This window comes from Nicotiana tabacum, chromosome 1 (genome assembly GCF_000715075.1).
Source record: "Nicotiana tabacum cultivar K326 chromosome 1, ASM71507v2, whole genome shotgun sequence".
NCBI classification, from domain to species: Eukaryota; Viridiplantae; Streptophyta; class Magnoliopsida; order Solanales; family Solanaceae; genus Nicotiana; species Nicotiana tabacum.
The window spans coordinates 105,771,447-105,789,698 of NC_134080.1; the positions used below are offsets into that span (position 1 = coordinate 105,771,447).

The 18,252-nt window shown below is 40.6% G+C and overlaps 1 protein-coding gene across 1 annotated transcript; it reads left to right on the top strand.

Moving 5' to 3' along the window:
• The first annotated feature begins 532 nt into the window (after positions 1 to 532).
• LOC142180579 (uncharacterized) lies at positions 533 to 4,062 on the top strand. The gene is made up of 2 exons (XM_075252646.1): positions 533 to 2,469; positions 3,325 to 4,062. The coding sequence occupies exons 1-2, from the start codon at positions 1,377 to 1,379 to the stop codon at positions 3,957 to 3,959; spliced, it is 1,728 nt and encodes a 575-aa protein (XP_075108747.1). The 5' UTR covers positions 533 to 1,376; the 3' UTR covers positions 3,960 to 4,062.
• Positions 4,063 to 18,252: the final 14,190 nt, after the last annotated feature.

Here is an 18,252-nt window from a genome sequence, read left to right on the forward strand (position 1 = left end):
TTGAAGTCCAAGAGGAGAAAAATTGGGTTACCAAATCAGCCCTTGAAGTCCACCAATAGGGCTCAAAATGACCTTAAAAGAGGTCCAAAAGGGGGTGTTTCAAAAGGAGCCCAATTGGAGTCCAAACCAATGGCCCAAACTAGTTGTTTTAAGGCCCAAATCTGCCCCAAAGGGTCTTGGCCGCCCCCACCTAATTTTAATGACTTTTCTTACTCTTTAGCAACCACCCTACCTAATTGTAATGACTTTGTATGCCTTAGCAACCACCCTACCTAATTTTAAGGACTTTTATGCCTTAGTATTCCTATAAATAGGGAGTTCTTCTCATTCATAAGATACAACATTTTTTGATTAAGTATATCATACTTTGAGAGTTCTTTTGAACCTTTGTTACTTGTGCTTTGAGATTTATCTTTCAACCTTTACTAGTTCTTAGTTCAAGGTAGTAAGATTACTTCTCTTTTATGATATCTTTGATTCCTTTGTGGTATTCTTAGAAGGCGATTAATACTAGTTATTAATTGTTGTCTCAAGTTACTCGTAAAGTGGTCAAGATCCGAATCTATTGTTTTGATTTGCTTTTTAAGTAAAGGCGTTTGATTTCTTCCATAAATCAAGACGTTGTTACTTTGATCTTGTCAAAGCTATAGAACTTACGTTCTTGGAAGTTCTTGGAATTCTTTCCTTGAATTCGTCCCATATCCTTTATTCTCATCTCTTTAATTCTAGTTGTTCAATTCCTTGTTGTTATTGTTTCCGCATTTACTTCTCAAATTCTTACTCTAATTTGGATTCCCGACCTAGTTGTTATCAAGTGGTATCAGAGCGGTTTTTATCAAGATTTCGTTCTTGGTAAGTCTTGGAATTTCTTGAATACTAAGAGCAAAGAAAAGAAAAGAAAAGAAAAATTAAAAAAAAAAAGAAAAAAAGAAGCGAAAATCAGTTTTTAGAACAAAAAAATAGAATTGAGTGCTCTCCGGAATATTTCTTTTGTATCTAATTTGTTACCAAAAATTAACAAAGGAAACAAGAAGAGGGGATCCTAGATTTTCTTACTCTTTCGAATCTAAACATATAATCCTTTCCTTTTTGTTCGCGTCATGTTTCAACCGAGCCTAATAGTTCTAGGATTTGGTTTTTCTTTCATTAGTTCCCCAAAAATCTGAATTTTACTACTAAGAACTTCATACGAGTTGGTTTAACTATAAATCTACAAAGTATTTTGTTCAAAGGTCATTTCGAGAGAAAAAAAAGGATAAAGTGTGTGAGAGAACAATTGAAAAAAAAACAAAGAAGCCAAATTTGAGAGATTCATATTTCCTTTAATCTATGTCAAGATATCTCAAATAGGTAGTTGCAGTGGAAGGAGTAGATCTATGACTCTTGAAAGGTCGATATTACAATATATCGAATGGAAAGAAGACAATGGTAAAGTTATTTTTCAAACAAGAGCTAAAGTGATGTCTACAATTTATACCCTTAGAATTGACAAAGCATTTAACTATAACTTAATTAGCACTTATATGGTTGAGAAATTGAACTTGCCTTGTGTTGAACATATTGATCCCTACATGTTGAAAGGAGTAAAGGTAGATAAAAGAGTGTTATTACCATTCTCTATTGGAAGGTATGAGGATGTGATCTGGTGTGATGTCATTCCCATGAATCGTTTTCATATCTTGTTGGGAAGGCCATGGAATATATATAGAAGTGCTTCATATAGTATCGAAAAAAATAGATACTCTTTTGAGGTTAATGGGAAGAAACTCAGTCTTGGACCTTTGACTCCCTCACAAATTTGTGCATATGAAAAGATTGTTAAAAAGAATATGGAAAAATACGAGAGAGAAAAGAATGAGAAGAGTAAGGGAGTGCATGTTGACATTCCAAGAGAGGAAAAAGGAGAGGTTGTCTTGAGTAAAAAGAGTGGGATGTCAAGTGAGGTAAACAATGATCTTGAGAAAAAAGAAAAGAGAGAAAGCAATAAGAGAAACAAAGTTTGTAAGGTAGAGAGAGAGAAACAAGAGAGATTGAGTGAAGGAAAAGAACTCTTTAGTGAGAGAAAAGAGGCTAAGGGTGAGGAAAACATTAGTCTTGCGATAAAAGCCAAAGAGAGTGTAAGCAAGAAAAACGTTTCTTTACTTCCTAACCCATTAACTCTTTCTTGTTTTAGTTCTTGTGATTTTGTGCAGCCACGTGATGAAATACCTTTTGAAAGGAGTGGTGAGGCACAAGAGATGGTGGCAAAAGATCCAATTGGATTCCAACATAAATTCGGCAATATCAATTCTTGTTGGATGGTGGAAGACAAAAGCTTGATTAAATTCTTTGTTATTAAACCTTTTGACTATTTCGATTCTTATTTACAGGGTTATGACATGGAGTTGCCTAAAAGCATTGCTAAGGTGGAGCCATTGCATAAAAGAATACAAGATGATGATGTTCCATTGGTAAATAAGTCCAAGTATGGTATGTATAATTGGTTTATTTGCATTCTTGGTCTTTCTAGAACACCTAAGGTATTTTTGGAGGTAATGAATTACACTCTTATTTCTTATATTGGTGACTTTATAATTTTTGTAGATGATGATATTTTGATGCACATCAAGTCATTAACTATAATATCTAAGTTAATGTGTAAGAGTAATTCGCTTCCTTTTGAAATTGTGTATGACATAGATGATTACTTATTCCAACTTGGTGGAAAGAGGCATGGAATTTCTGTGAAGAGGCTTGCAAATGAGTTAAATATTTCTTCTTATCTTATTCAAGTGGCTAATGAGTTTTCATGTGCTAAAGAATGTGATCTTTGTTATGTGATAGAGAGTCATTCTTCAAGTCATGTTCATTGTAAGATTGTAAAAGTATTTGTTTCTAGTAAAGAGGATATGCATGATTGTTGTAATACTGGTGATCAAATACTCTTTCATGTAGAGGAATCCATGAGATTTGTAATTGTAGTTAGTAGTCCATATCATGAATGTATCTTGTTTGTTAAATGTGGTAAAGGTACTTATATTAAATGGATGTGTAGTTACTCTCTTATAATTTCTTTATCATGTATACTCATGGACTGCCGTACCGACAAGATCGAATTGCAAGTTCCATTGCATGGTGCATCTAAGAGAGGTTTTTATTGTATTAATCTAGGTAGACATAAATTTTATTGGGATGATGATGTCCATATTCTTTATAAGGGAGTATTTATACCTATTAGGATTGATTGGGTTAAATGGACACATTGTCACTATCTTATTTTATTCCTACTATTTTTTCAGATTAGTGGATACCATTTACTAGTGCGTGTTTTCTTTTTCTTGCAAGGTCAAAATTCGAGGACGAATTTTCTTCAAGAAGAGGGGAATGATAGCATCCTAGGAAGCTCAACTCTATTCAAAGACATGGATGAAGCTTTTGAATCTCAAAGATGGCCTTTAATAAGAGTTCAAGCTAAAGAATTACAAAACAAGATCATTAGACTTCAAGTGCAAATGAAGAAGTTATTAATTGGGAGGAAGAGCTCAAGGATAAAGGATGTGAATTGGCTAGGTGATAGCATCAAGGACAAGGATAGAGTTTTGGAAGCTCCAAGGCCATATACAAGATCTCAAGCTAAAGAGTTGCAAACTAAGGTTGCTAGACTTCAATGGCAAATAAAGAAGCTTTCAATTGTAGAGGAAGAGCTCAAGACCAAAGGAAATAAATTGTCCAAATTTTACAATTATATGGTGGTCCAAATTAAAGTCCAAGAGGAGGAAGATTGGGTCACCAAATTAGCCCTTGAAGTCCATCAAAAAGGGCTCAAAATAAGTTTAAAAGAGGTCCAAAAGGGGGTGTTTCAAAAGGAGCCCAATTGGAGTCCAAACCAATGGCCCAAACTAGTTGTTTTAAGGCCCAAATCTGCCCCAAAGGGTCTTGGCCGCCCTCACCTAATTTTAATGACTTTTCTTACTCTTTAGCAACCACCCTACCTAATTGTAATGACTTTGTATGCCTTAGCAGCCACCCTACCTAATTTTAAGGACTTTTATGACTTAGTACTCCTATAAATAGGGAGTTCTTCTCATTCATAAGATACAACATTTATTGATTAAGTATATCATACTTTGAGAGTTCTTTTGAACCTTTGTTACTTGTGCTTTGAGATTTATCTTTCAACCTTTACTAGTTCTTAGTTCAAGGTAGTAAGATTACTTCTCTTTTATGATATCTTTGATTCCTTTGTGGTATTCTTAGAAGGCGATTAATACTAGTTATTAATTGTTGTCTCAAGTTACTCGTAAAGTGGTCAAGATCCGAATCTATTGTTTTGATTTGCTTTTTAAGTAAAGGCGTTTGATTTCTTCCATAAATCAAGACGTTGTTACTTTGATCTTGTCAAGGCTATAGAACTTACGTTCTTGGAAGTTCTTGGAATTTTTTCCTTGAATTCGTCCCATATCCTTTATTTTTCATCTCTTTAATTCTAGTTGTTCAATTCCTTGTTGTTATTGTTTTCGCATTTACTTCTCAAATTCTTACTCTAATTTGGATTCCCGACCTAGTTGTTATCAACATATGACCGGTACACACGGTCTACGATAACAGTATCGCCCACCGGAGTAGATACATGAACAGGTGAAACAAGAGACTCATGGGGCGTATCCAAATAATGGGAAAAGTATGATGACATATAAGAAAAGGTGGAACTTGGATCAAATAATACAAAGGCATCTCTGTGGCAAAACTGAAACAATACCTAAAATGACGGCATCTGAAGCAGCAGCATCTGGTCTACCTGGGAGCGCGTAGAAACGAGCCTGACCACCACCTAATCGACCTCCCCCTCTAGGGCGACCCCTAGCTGACTGACCACTACCTCTAGCTGGGTGGGTGGGTGGTGAAGTAACTGGAGCTGAAGTCGAGGGCTGACCCCTCTGCTGAGATGGACCATCATGAAGATGAGGACACTGCCTCATCATATGCCCAAACTCTCCACACTCATAACAACTCCCCGATGCTGGAGATGGGGACTAAAGGGAACCCTTGGCACTGGAATAACCAGTAGAAGGACCTGGCATAGAAGAACCCTGAACTGATGGAGCACGGGACGAACTCTGGACTGGAAGGTCACTGAGTGATGAATGGACCTGATGAGAACTGTGAAATCCATTACCCGATGATGCCCCACGATAACCTTGGCGAGCTGACTGAGCCTGACTGAATGGACGGCCTCTACCATGCTGAAACTGACCTCTCAAAGGAGTACTACGAAAGCTACCAGATCCCCAAGGCCTCTTGGCCTCCCTCTCCTCTCGCTCCTAGCGATGAACTGACTCAATCTCCCGAGCAATGTCTGCAACCTCCTCAAAGGTAGCACTAGTCACCCTCTCTCTAGTCATGAGAATACGAAGCTGATAAGTGAGACCATCAACAAACCTCTCAATCCTCTCTCTATCTGTCAGAACCAACCAGACCGCATGACGAGCTAACTCAGAGAACCGCATCTCATATTGTGTCACAGTCATCTCTCCCTGACGTAACTGCTTGAACTGCCTTCGCAGCTCCTCTCGGCGAGACTGTGGTACATACTTCTCCAGAAAGAGAACAGAGAACTGCTGCCAGGTAAGGGGCGTTGCACTAACCGGCCTACGCCTCTCATAAGCCTCCCACCAAGTAAAGGAAGCTCTAGAAAACTAAAAGGTAGTAAAAGCTACACCACTGGCCTCTAGAATACCCGTTGTATGAAGCATCCTCTGGCACTTATCCAAGAAACCCTGGGCATCCTCGCCCTCTGCACCACTGAAAGTCGGAGGCTGAAGTCTACCAAACCTCTCTAGTCGACACTGCTCGTCGTCCGGCATAACTGGTACCACATACTCCTAAGCTGGTTCAATCGGCAGGACTGGAGGTGCCCTCGATGTCTGGAGTCCCTACACAACCTGCTCAGGTGTGCGAGCAACGGGAGTCTGGGTGCCTTCCCCGGCCTGAGAAGTAGCTGCAGCCGTAGTAACTGAGACCGCTTGAGCCAAACTGGTACACACTGATAAAATCTGAGCTAAAGCCTCCTGAAGGCCTGAAATCACAATAGGCACAGCTGGTGCCTCAGCTGGTGCTATTGTAGCGTCCACAACTGGGACCTGATCCTGAATTGGGGCAGCTGGTGGATCTGCAGGTGCTGCCCCAGCTGCTCTGCCCCTACCATGGCCTCGACCGCGTCCTCGGACTCTAGTGGCCCCGGTTGGTGGTACTGGTGGTCATCCATCCTACCCGGTAGCACGTGTCCTCACCATCTGTGAGAGAATGAAATAACAAAAGTTTAGTACTCGGGTCAACAGATTCGCACGACAAGAATTTCAAGAATATGAAGTTTTTGATAAAGGTTCTGCAGCCTCTCGAGGATAAACACAGACGTCTCCGTATCGATCTGCGAAACTCTATTAAACAGGCTCATGACTCGCGAGACCTATGTAACCTAGGCTCTGATACCAACTTGTCACGACCCCAAATGCTTGGTCGTGATGGTGCCTATCACATTACTGGGCAAGCCAACCTAACCATATAACCACAACGAATTCAATTCATAAAATCATTTTTCTATCACAGGTTTAAATACCAATTTTCATAAGAAGTGTTTAAAATAACTAAAATGTGCGGAAATCAATAAAACATAAGACAACACAGCCCAAACATCTGGTGTCACGAGTCTAGAGCCTCTAAATACACAATAGACTGTCTAATACATTATAAGTCTAAAATCCAGAAAAGAACAAGATAGGAAGGAGGAAAGCAGGGATGCGGACACCATGCAGCTGCCTTGCAATCTCCGGCAAACTCTGGAAAAGCTGAGGACCCTCACTCTGCCACTCGGGCACCTGGATATGCACACAAGGTGCAAGGAGTAACGTGAGTACGCCAACTCAGTAAGTAACTAAAGTAAATAAGGTCTGAAAGCAGTAACGAGCAGTTAAAAATCATGCAAAGGAATAAACAACAGAATAGCAGATCAAACTCCACAGTTTAAAATCAGTTTCGTCATAAAATCTTCAGTTTCAATTGGAATACTTGAAATCATATGCTTAGCAATTTTTCAACAGAGGCTTATTTTAAAAGAAGAGTGAAATCAGTGAAAATATCATAAATGGGCCCCTCGAGCAAGGTATCACTCAGACTATGGCCTCTCGGGCAACCTCTCAGTCACTCGTGACTCAACTCTCATCACTCAGTACTCACTCTCAGCATTCAGGCTCATTAATATCTCATAATAATAATAATCATAGTAACCGCTGCGGCGTGCAACCCGATCCATATAAGTATCGCTGCGGCGTGCAGCCCGATTCAAAATACATATATATATATATATATATATATATATATATATATATATATATATATATATATATATATATATATATGTCGGAAATCAGGGAACTCAGTCCGAACAGTTCTCACATTTAAGAAGTACAGTGATAAAACCAGTTTTAAACAATAAACAGGTAAAACATGACTGATGATATGCTTTCAAACAAATAGAGTGAGAAAAAAAATAGTAAAAATGCCCTTAAGGGTCTCAACAGGTCGGCACAAGGCCCCAAACATGGCATACGACCCATAATACAGTATAAATAACTAAAGTACGGAATATCATAATGTTTCAAATCAAATACGCGGCTTAATAGTCGCTACGGTGCGGAACAAGTCACAATCCTTACCGGTGCACGTCCACACGCTCGTCACCTAGCATGTGCGTCACCGCATTTATCAAAACAATTTGAATACCGGGGTTTTGTACCTTCAGCTCCAGATTTACAATGGTTACTTACCTCAAACCGGTGAGAATACTACTCTGTGACGCCTTTGCCCCTCGAATCGGCCTCCACTTGCTTCGAATCTATCCAAAATCAGAATCACGGCGTCAAAATATGCTAAGGAAATGAAGCCCAAGCGAAAATAATCAAATAATACCAAAAATCTCGAAATTGGCCAAACCCGACCCTCGGGCCCACGTCCTGAAACACCAAATCACATCAACGGAATCCTTATCCTCCCCCGAGTCCATTCATACCAAAAGCATCAAAATCCATCCACAAACGACCCCTCAAATCCCAATTTCTAGGTCTCCAATTTCAAGCCCTAGTTCTTCAATTTAAGGCTTAATTTCCATAATTAATTAGGTAGATTTCACATTAGAATCGAGTTTTAAGTCCATGAATCTTACCTCCAAGTGATTCCCCTTGAATCCCTCTTCAATCCTCTTCAAAAAGCTCCAAAAACACCCAAAATGGTGAAAATAAACCCCAAAATTAGGGGTGTGCATTCGAATCGGTTTATCGATAAATCGAATCGATTATTTGTTATCGGTTTATCGATATTGGTTTATCGATTTATCGATTTCGATTTCAAAATTTTCCTTATTGAGTTATCGATTTCGATTTCAATTTTGTCCTCTTCGATTATCGGTTTATCGATAAACCGATAAGATATACTAAATTTTTTTTTACCCTTATTCTATAATACCCTTTCCTTTACCCTAAGTCCCTAACCCTATTATTTTCCTAACCCTATTATTTCATCTACCACATTTAAGGAATGATCATATTTAAAGCTCAAGGGAATGAAGTTCAAATTAATAGAAATAGAATTAGTCGTGATGATGTATTGTTATTTTTTTTTATACCGTTCGAGTGTTGGTTACATACATTTGATCCCTTACTTTAGTTTCGTTGCATGTGCTTGGTGACACAATTTTTATGTTATAAACGGTGTTCGTCTTATTTTAGCTTCTTTTTGTCCATATTAGTTAGGCGTGTTTATAGCGATATATTTTCTGTGGAATTTCACAAATTTTCTTATTGGTGTAAGCGATAACCGAATCGATAAGCCCCAAAAATCAATAAATTAAAATCGAAAAAAGCGAAACCTTATTGAAACGATAATGATAAGCATATGTACAAATCGATAATCGATAAGTAATTATCGATAAGGGTCAAAATCGAATCGATAAATCGAATGCACACCCCTACCCAAAATCGCGAACAAGACGACTATTTAAACATTCTGCCCATGCCTCATTACCTTCTCCGCGAACGCGGTCAACGCCTCGCGTTCGCGAAGCACAATCCAACTTTGACCAAAAATCCTTCTTCGTGATCTCGTCCTGCCACTCACGAACGCGATGGTTCCTCAGACTGACTCTTTGCGATCGTGTTACCTCACTCGCGAACGTGATGAATAAAACACCTCAAGCCCAACTGACCAAATTCCACGCGAACGTGGAGCTTCCCTCGCGAACGTGATGCATAACCATCCAGCCCTTTCGCGAATGCGGAGCCTTCCTCACGAATGCGAAGGCCAAAATCTCAGTCTTCTCCGGCTAACCCTTTGCGAACGTGAGGACCTACTCGCGAACGTGAGGACCTACTCGCGAACGCGAAGGTCTAATTCCTCTGCAACACACGGCAGTTTTTCTGCAATTCCAAACAACATGAAATGGTCCAATTGACCACCCGAAACTCACCCGAGACCCTCGAGACCTCAACCAAACATGCCAACATATCCCTTAACCTCATTCAAACTTGTTCCAACCTTCAAAACGCTCAAAACAACATCAAAATCCCAAATTCCATCGGATTCAAGCCTAAGAATTCCAAAAATCTTCTAAATTATGCTTTTGATCAAAAACCCAACCAAACCACGTCCGAACGACCTGAAATTTTGTACACACATCCCAAATGGCACAATGGAATTACTGCAACTCTCAGAATTCCATTCCGACCCCTATATCAAAATCTCACCTATCAACCGGAAATCGCCAAAAATCCAATTTCGCCAATTCAAGCCTAAATCTTCTCCGGACCTCCAAAACACATTTCGATCATGCTCCTAAGTCCCAAATCACCTTCTGAAGCTATTCGAACCATCGAAACTCACATTCGAGCCCTTTAACACATAAGTCAACATCCGGTTGACTTTTCCAACTTAAGCTTCCACAAAAGAGACTAAGTGTCTCAAACCTTACCAAATCCTTTCTGAACCCGAGCCAACCAACCCGATCATATATAGAACCGGTAGGAAAAAAATAAGAAGCAGAAATGGGAAAAATGGAGCGGTAACTCATGAGACGACTGGCTGGGTCGTCACATTAATAAAATCACATGCCGCTTGGTTTGTTTTACTTTGTCGATGAAAATAATTTCTTTAATCGTGATTCCTCATCACAGTCAACATAACGTTATTATTTAATATAAAAAATAAAATTATTTGTATTTAACATATTGGATAAATTCCTATAATATAGATGATTAATCAAATACCAATTTAATAAAAGATACGTACATGCAAGATACTGTATTCAAGGTAAATCAAAGTTAAGTCATATAAGAGTCAAAATCTATCTTAACCTCCCTTTTCAACTGATAATATTCACTATAATGAAGGAGCCTAAACGGAATTAAAATAATTAAAGATCCATAACAAAATTGAATTTAAGATTGCCATATAAGATTCAAAACAGAATTGAATAATAAACGATTTAATTTGGTAAATGGGATTGCATATATAGTTCTTAACCGATTTTTCTTATTTACAATATCCCTATAAACTCTCCTTAATATTTCCAAGTGGCTTTTCAATAGCTTGGCACTTGGTTTAACTATAATGCTTATATATATGGTAACCTTATTCCTTTAATATATATATAAGATAGGACTAATTAAAGATTGCTCGACTTTTAAACTCAAATAGGGATTCTTACATATTTTATAATCATTCACTATCAAAAGATAATTTCTTCTTTATTTCAGTGCATTAAGAATTTCGAATAAATAAAGGAATTGAAATTATATCGATTGAAAAAATTCAATTGATATATAGAGAGAAAATCAAGTTTTCTATTTATCTTTATTTATATCAATGAATCTATTAAGTTTAAATAATTTGAATAAATTAAATTACATTGCCGCTTGGTTTGTTTTATTTTGTCGATGAAAATAATTTCTTTAATCATGATTCCTCCTCACAGTCAACATAACTGTCACGACCCGAATTTTTCCACCCTTAGGAGTCGTAATGACGCCTACTGGTGAAAGCTAGGCAAGCCAAATTATTCTAATTATTTAACCTTTTCCAGTTTTAAACCATTGCCAGTGATGGGTAGATATTATACAAATAGCGAAAATAATAAAGCGGAAGACAAAAATCTAATAATTTAACTTAATACAAACTGCGGAAGTCTAAATACAACTCTACCCAGAATTTGGTGTCACAATTTCACGGAGTGTCTAAGATTACTACAAATAAATTCTGAATAAAAATACACTAATCTATCTCTGAATTAGTAAAAAACAGAAAAGAAATGATAGGAGGAGATGCCAAGGCCTGTGGACGCCTGCAGGACTACCTCGGGTCGCCTGTTGGACTGAAGACAACAACCTCACGGTCCAAACGCTCCAGTACTAGTATCTACACACAGTGTAGAGTATAATATCAGCACAACCGACCCGATGTGCTGGTAAGTGCCTAGCCTAACCTCGCGAAGTAGTGACGAGGCTAGGACCAGACTACCAAATAAACATGTACAGTTAAATCATATACAACGGAAAATAAAAGCAGATATTCACAGTATAGATGGGGGAGAACATGTTGTGGGGAGTATCAGATAATAATAGAATATCAAAGAGGAATGTAAAGAAACCAAAATCAAATTACTAACAAGGATAAGAAAAACAAACACAGATTTCACTTTCATTTCATATCTTGTTGCAGGCATGCAACCCGATCCCATTTCACATATCTCGTTGCAGGCGTGCAACCCGCTCCCATTTTATATATCTCGTTGCAGGCGTGCAACCCGCTCCCATTTCATAAGTCTCGTTGCAGGCGTGCAACCCTCTCCCATTTTATATATTTCCGTGGCGGCGTGCCACCCAATCCCATTTACAAATCAACAACAATCACAAAGGAATCCCGGCAAGGGAACAAGAGTATAATAACAACGTCCCGGCAAAGGAAACAATATCATAAACATTAACATCCCGGCAAGGGAGACAATATCATAACAATAATATCCTGGCAAGGAAGATAATATCATAGACAACAACATCCCGGCAAGGGAACCAACATTGATAATCAACATTTTAAATATGAATAAATCTCAATAGAATCACAACAATTACAACACTAGACCCATGGGCATGCTTGACACCGACGTATAAATACTCGTCACCATGCCTATACGTCGTACTCCACAATTAACACATAGCAAATAAGACACAACTCCTAATCCCTCAAGCTAACGTTAGACCAAACACTTGCCTCGATGCCACAAACACAATTCAAGCCTCAACTACCACTTTACCTCTCGTTTCCACCACCAATTAGCTTGTATCTAGTCACAAGTTACTTAATTATATCAATAAATGCTAAATGAATCAATTCTAATGCATGAAAATAAGTTTTTCAATGTTTTTCCCAAAATGTCAAAAATCGACCCCGGGCCCACATGATCAAAACTCGAGGGTCGAACCAAAACCCGATTACCCATTCACCCACGAACCCAAATATATAATTTGTTTTTAAATCGGACATCAAATCGAGGTCCAAATCCCCAAATTTTGAAAAACCTAAGTTCTACCCAAAGCACCCAATTTCCCCCATGAAAACCTTTGATTTTGTGTTGAAATAATGAGAAAAGATGTTAAAGATTAATGAAAACGAGTTAGAAATGACTTACAATCGATTTGGAAGAGTACTTGTCTTTGAAAAATCGCCCAAAGGTGTTTAGGTTTTGAAAGGGTTTGAAACATGAAAGATTTTCGGCTAAGTTATGAATTTGTAGGTTGCAGATGTCACAATTGCGACCAGTGTTCACAATTGCGACCAGGGTTCGCAATTGCGAACCCTTCAGAAGACTGCTATCTTCGCATTTGCGGCCACCCCATATTTCTGGGGGGTTCGCATTTGCGAGGCAGACGTCGCATTCGACTTGGGTCTTCCGCATTTGCGATCAGGCCTGCCGAGGCCTTTTTTCGCATTTGCGATGCTTTATTCCCATTTGCGATCTCGCATTTGCGAGTCATGCGAAGCTTGCAGACCTGCAACATACCAGAAATTTCTAAGTGCAAATTTCACTCTGTGGCCTATCCAAAACCCACCAGAGCCCTCAGGGCTCCAAACCAAACATACACACCAGCCTAAAAACATCATACGGACTTGCTCGTGCAATCAAATCCTCAAAATAACATCAATAACTGTGGATTTACCATCAAAATCGAAGGAAATCTCATGAACTTTTCAAAGTTTCAACTTTTTACAACTAAGGTTCCGAATCACGTCATTTCAAGTCCGTTTCTTACCAAATTCTATAGCCTCAACTTAAATCATATATAAGACCTGTACCGGGCTCCGGAACCAAAATACGGGCCCCATACCATCAATTTCAAACATATTTCAATTCCAAAAACTCATATATATTCTAGAAAATAATTTTCTTTAAAAATTCATTTCTCGGGCTTGGAACCTCAGAATTCAATTCCGGGCACACGCCCAAGTCCCATATTTTCCTACGAACCCTTTGGGACCATCAAATCACGGGTCCGGGTCCGTTTACCCAAAATGTTGATCGAAATCAACCTAAATTCATTTTAAATGCAAAAGTCATTATTTTTCACATATTTTCACATAATGGCTTTCCGGATACATGCCCGGACTGCGCACGTAAATCAAGGTAAGACAAAAGGAGGTTTTAAGGCCTCGAAACACGAAATTCAGTTCTAAAACAAGTGATGATCTTTTGGGTCATCACATTCTCCACCTCTAAAATAATCGTTTGTCCTCAAACGGACATAAGAAGGAAGTACCTGAGTCGGGGAAAAGATGGGGATAACAGCTCCGCATATCGGATCGGACTCCCAGGTCGATGCCTCAACAGGCTGACCTCCCCACTGAACATGAACAGAGGGGAAACTCTTCGATCTCAACTGACGAACCTGCCGGTCTAGAATAGCCACCGGCTCCTCCTTATAGGACAAGTCTTTGTCCAACTGGACAGTGCTGAAATCTAACACATGGGATGGATCGTCGTGATACATCTGAAGCATGGACACATGAAACACTGGATGCACAGCTGATAAACTTGGCGGCAATACAAGTTTGTAAGCCACCTCTCCCGCTCGATCAAGAATATCTAACGGGCCAATAAACCTAGGGCTATGCTTGCCCCTCTTCCCAAATCTCATCACGTCCTTCATAGGCGACACCCGAAGCAACACCCGCTCACCGACCATGAATGCTAAATCACTAACCTTACTGTCAGCATAACTCTTTTGCCTAGAGTGAGCTGTACGAAGCCTATCCTGAATGATCCTGAACTTCTCCAAGGCATCGTGTACTAGATCCGCACCCAACAACCGCGCCTCTCCCGGCTCAAACCATCCAACCGGTGACTGACACTGCCTACCATATAAAGCCTCATAAGGAGCCATCTGGATGCTCGACTGGTAGTTGTTGTTGTAGGCAAACTCTGCTAAAGGCAAAAACTGATCCCACGAGCCTCCAAAGTCATTGACACAAGCTCGGAGCATATCCTCCAAAATCTAAATAGTACGCTCGGACTGCCCGTCCGTTTGAGGATGAAATGTTGTGCTCAACTCAACCCGTATGCCCAACTCCCGCTGAACTGCTCTCCAGAAATGTGAGGTAAACTACATACCTCGGGCCGAAATGATAGACACGGTCACCCCATGAAGACGAACAATCTCCCGGATATAGATCTCAGCTAGTCTCTCAGAAGAATTGAAGACTGCCACAGGAATGAAATGTGCTGACTTGGTCAGCCTATCAACAATAATCCACACTGCATCAAACTTCCCCTGAGTCTGTGGGAGTCCAACAACGAAGTCCATAGTGATATGCTCCCACTTCCACTCAGGAATCTCAATCTTCTGGAACAAACCACCCAGTCTCTGATGCTCGTACTTAACCTACTGACAATTCAAACACCGGGCCACATATGCAACAATGTCCTTCTTCATCCTCCTCCACCAATAATGTTGCCGCAAATCCTGATACATCTTAGCCACACCCGGATGAATAGAGTACCGGGAACTGTGGGCCTCCTCTAGAATCAACTCTCGAAGTACATCCACATTAGGCACACAAACTCGACCTTGCAGCCTCAAAACCCCATCATCTCCTAATGTAACCTGCTTGGCACCACCGTGCTTCACCGTGTCTCTAAGGACACACAAATGAGGATCATCATATTTTCGATCTCAGATATGCTCCAATAAAGAAGAACGAGCGACGGTGCAAGCTAACACACGGCTAGGCTCAGAAACATCCAACCTCACAAACTGATTGGACAAAGCCTGAACATCCAAAGCAAGCGGTCTCTCACCGACCGAAATATACGCAAGACTGCCCATACTGGCTGACTTCCTACTCAACGCATCGGCCACCACATTGGCCTTTCCCAAATGATATACGATGGTGATATCATAGTCCTTTAATAGCTCCAATCACCTTCTATGCCTAAAATTTAGCTCCTTCTGCTTGAACAAGTATTGTGATCTGTGAACACCTCACATGTCATGCCATACAGATAATGCCTCCAAATCTTCAATACATAAACAATGGCTGCTAACTCCAAATCATAAACTAGATAGTTCTTCTCATGAATCTTCAACTGACGTGAAGCATAAGCAATGACCTTGCCATCCTGCATCAACACCGCACCAAGTCCAATACGAGATGCATCATAATAAACTGTATATGGCCCTGAACCTGTGGGCAAAACCAACACCAGCACCATAGTCAAAGCTGTCTTGAGCTTCTGAAAGCTCGCCTCACACTCGTCCGACCACCTGAACTGGGCACCCTTCAGGGTCAACCTAGTCATCGGGGCTGCAATAGACGAAAACCCCTCCACAAACCAACGATAATAGCCTGCCAAACCCAAGAAACTCCGGATCTCTGTAGCTGATGTTGGTCTAGGCTAGTTCTTGACTGCCTCTATCTTCTTCGAATCTACCTGAATACCCTCTGCTGATACAACATGACCCAAAAATGCAACTGAACTTAATCAGAACTCACACTTCAAAAACTTAGCATACAACTGACTATCTCTCAAAGTCTGAAGAATCACTCTCAGATGCTGCTCATGCTCCTCCCGACTTTGGGAATTGATCAAAATATTATCAATAAAGACTATCACGAACGAATCCAAGTAAGGCCTGAACACTCGGTTCATCAAATCCATAAAGGTTGTTGGGGCATTTGTCAATCCAAATGACATCACCAAGAACTCATAATGCCCGTACCGAGTGCGGAAAGCTGTCTTAGGGAAATCGGATGTCCTAATCCTCAACTGATGGTAGCCAGAACTTAAGTCAATCTTCGAAAATACCTTGGCACCCTGAAGCTAATCAAACAAATCATCAATCCTCGGCAATGGATACTTGTTCTTGATTTTAACCTTGTTCAACTACTGGTAATCTACACACATTCTCATCGATCCGTCCTTCTTCTTAACAAACAGCACCAACGCACCCCAAAGTGAGACACTAGGTCTAATAAAACCCTTATAAAGCAAGTCTTGCAACTGTTCCTTCAATTCTTTCAACTCAGGCGGGGCCATACGATACGGCAGGATAGAAATAGGCTGGGTGCCCCGGATCCAAATCAATGCAGAAGTCGATATCCCTGTCGGGTGGCATACCCGGCAGGCTTGAAGGAAATACTCAGGAAACTCACGAACAACAGGCACAAAATCAATAGAAGGAACCTCGACACCAGAATCACGAACATATGCCAAATAGGCCAAACACCCCTTCTCGACCATACGCCGAGCCTTCATATATAAGATAACACTATGTGTAGAATGACCAGGAGTCCCTCTCCACTCTAAACGAGGCAAACCCAACAAGGCTAGGGTCACAGTCTTGGCATGATAGTTCAAGATAGCGTGGTAAGGTGATAACCACTCCATCCCCAATATGACATCAAAATCAACCATGTCTAACAGTAACAAATCTACTCGAGTCTCAAAAACCCCAATCACAACTATACACGAACGATGGACACGATCTACCATAATAGAATCACTCACCGGTGCAGATACATATACAGGAGCACTCAAGGGATCTCTAGGCATGACCAGATATGGTGCAAAATAAGATGACACATAGGAGTATGTAGACCCTAGATCAAATAGAATTGAAGCATCTCTACTCTAGAATAGTACATGTGATAACTGCATCGGAAGCCTCAGCTTCAGGCCTGGCTGGAAGAGCATAACATCGGGGCTGGGCCCCATCACTCTGAACTACATCTCTGGGACGGCCTCCTGCTGGCTAGCCTCCACCTCTAATACCTCTACCTCCACCTCTAGCACCCCTACCTCCACCTCTAGTTGGCTGAGCGGGCGGTGGAACACTCGGTGCCTGAACCATGGCACGAGAACCTTGATGCTGAGAACTGCTCGGTGCTCGAGGGCAATATCTAGCAATGTGCCTCGTGTCACCACAAGTAAAACAAGCCCTCGGCTGCTGGGGCTGACGACCCTGAAAACTCTGAAGCGGAGGTGCACTGATAGGAGCTGGCGATGCACTATAGGACTATTGATCATAATACTGCATGTGAGAACCATGGCCACTTGGGGCACCATGAGAAGCCTAAAGTACTGACTGAAATGGCCTGGGAGGATGACCTCTACCAAAAGAATCCCTGCCTCCAGATGAGGCACCGCTAAACCTGCCCGAATGACGAGGCCTCTTATCATACCCCTGACCACTCCCCTGCGATAGAACCATCTCAACTCTCCTAGCCACATTGGCTGCCTTCTGAAAAGAAATCTCACTTCCCGTCTCCTTAGCCATTTGCAATCGAATAGGCTGAATGAGTCCCTCAATGAACCTCCTCACTCTCTCTCTCTCTCAGTGGAAAGTATGAGAAGAGCATGACGGGCCAAGTCAATAAATCTGGTCTCGTACTGAGTAACAGTCATAGAACCCTACTGGAGATGCTCAAAATGCCTCCAATAGCTCTCCTTCTAAGTGACAGGAAGAAACTTCTCCAAAAATAGTTGAGAAAACTGATCCCAAGTCAAAGCTGGTGACCCAACAAGTCTAGCCACACAATAATCTCTCCACCAAGTCTTGGCGGATCCAAACAAGCGAAAAGTAGCAAAGTCAATCCCATTGGTCTCCATTATCCCCATGTTCCTGAGAACCTCATGACAGCTATCTAAATAATCCTGGGGATCCTCAGAAAATGCAT

Coding starts and splice junctions, on each gene's coding strand:
- LOC142180579 (XM_075252646.1), top strand. CDS start 1,377: ATGACTCTTGAAAGGTCGATATTACAATATATCGAATGGAAAGAAGAC. Junction 2,470..3,324: donor GGTAAATAAGTCCAAGTATG/GTATGTATAATT, acceptor TTTTCTTGCAAG/GTCAAAATTCGAGGACGAAT.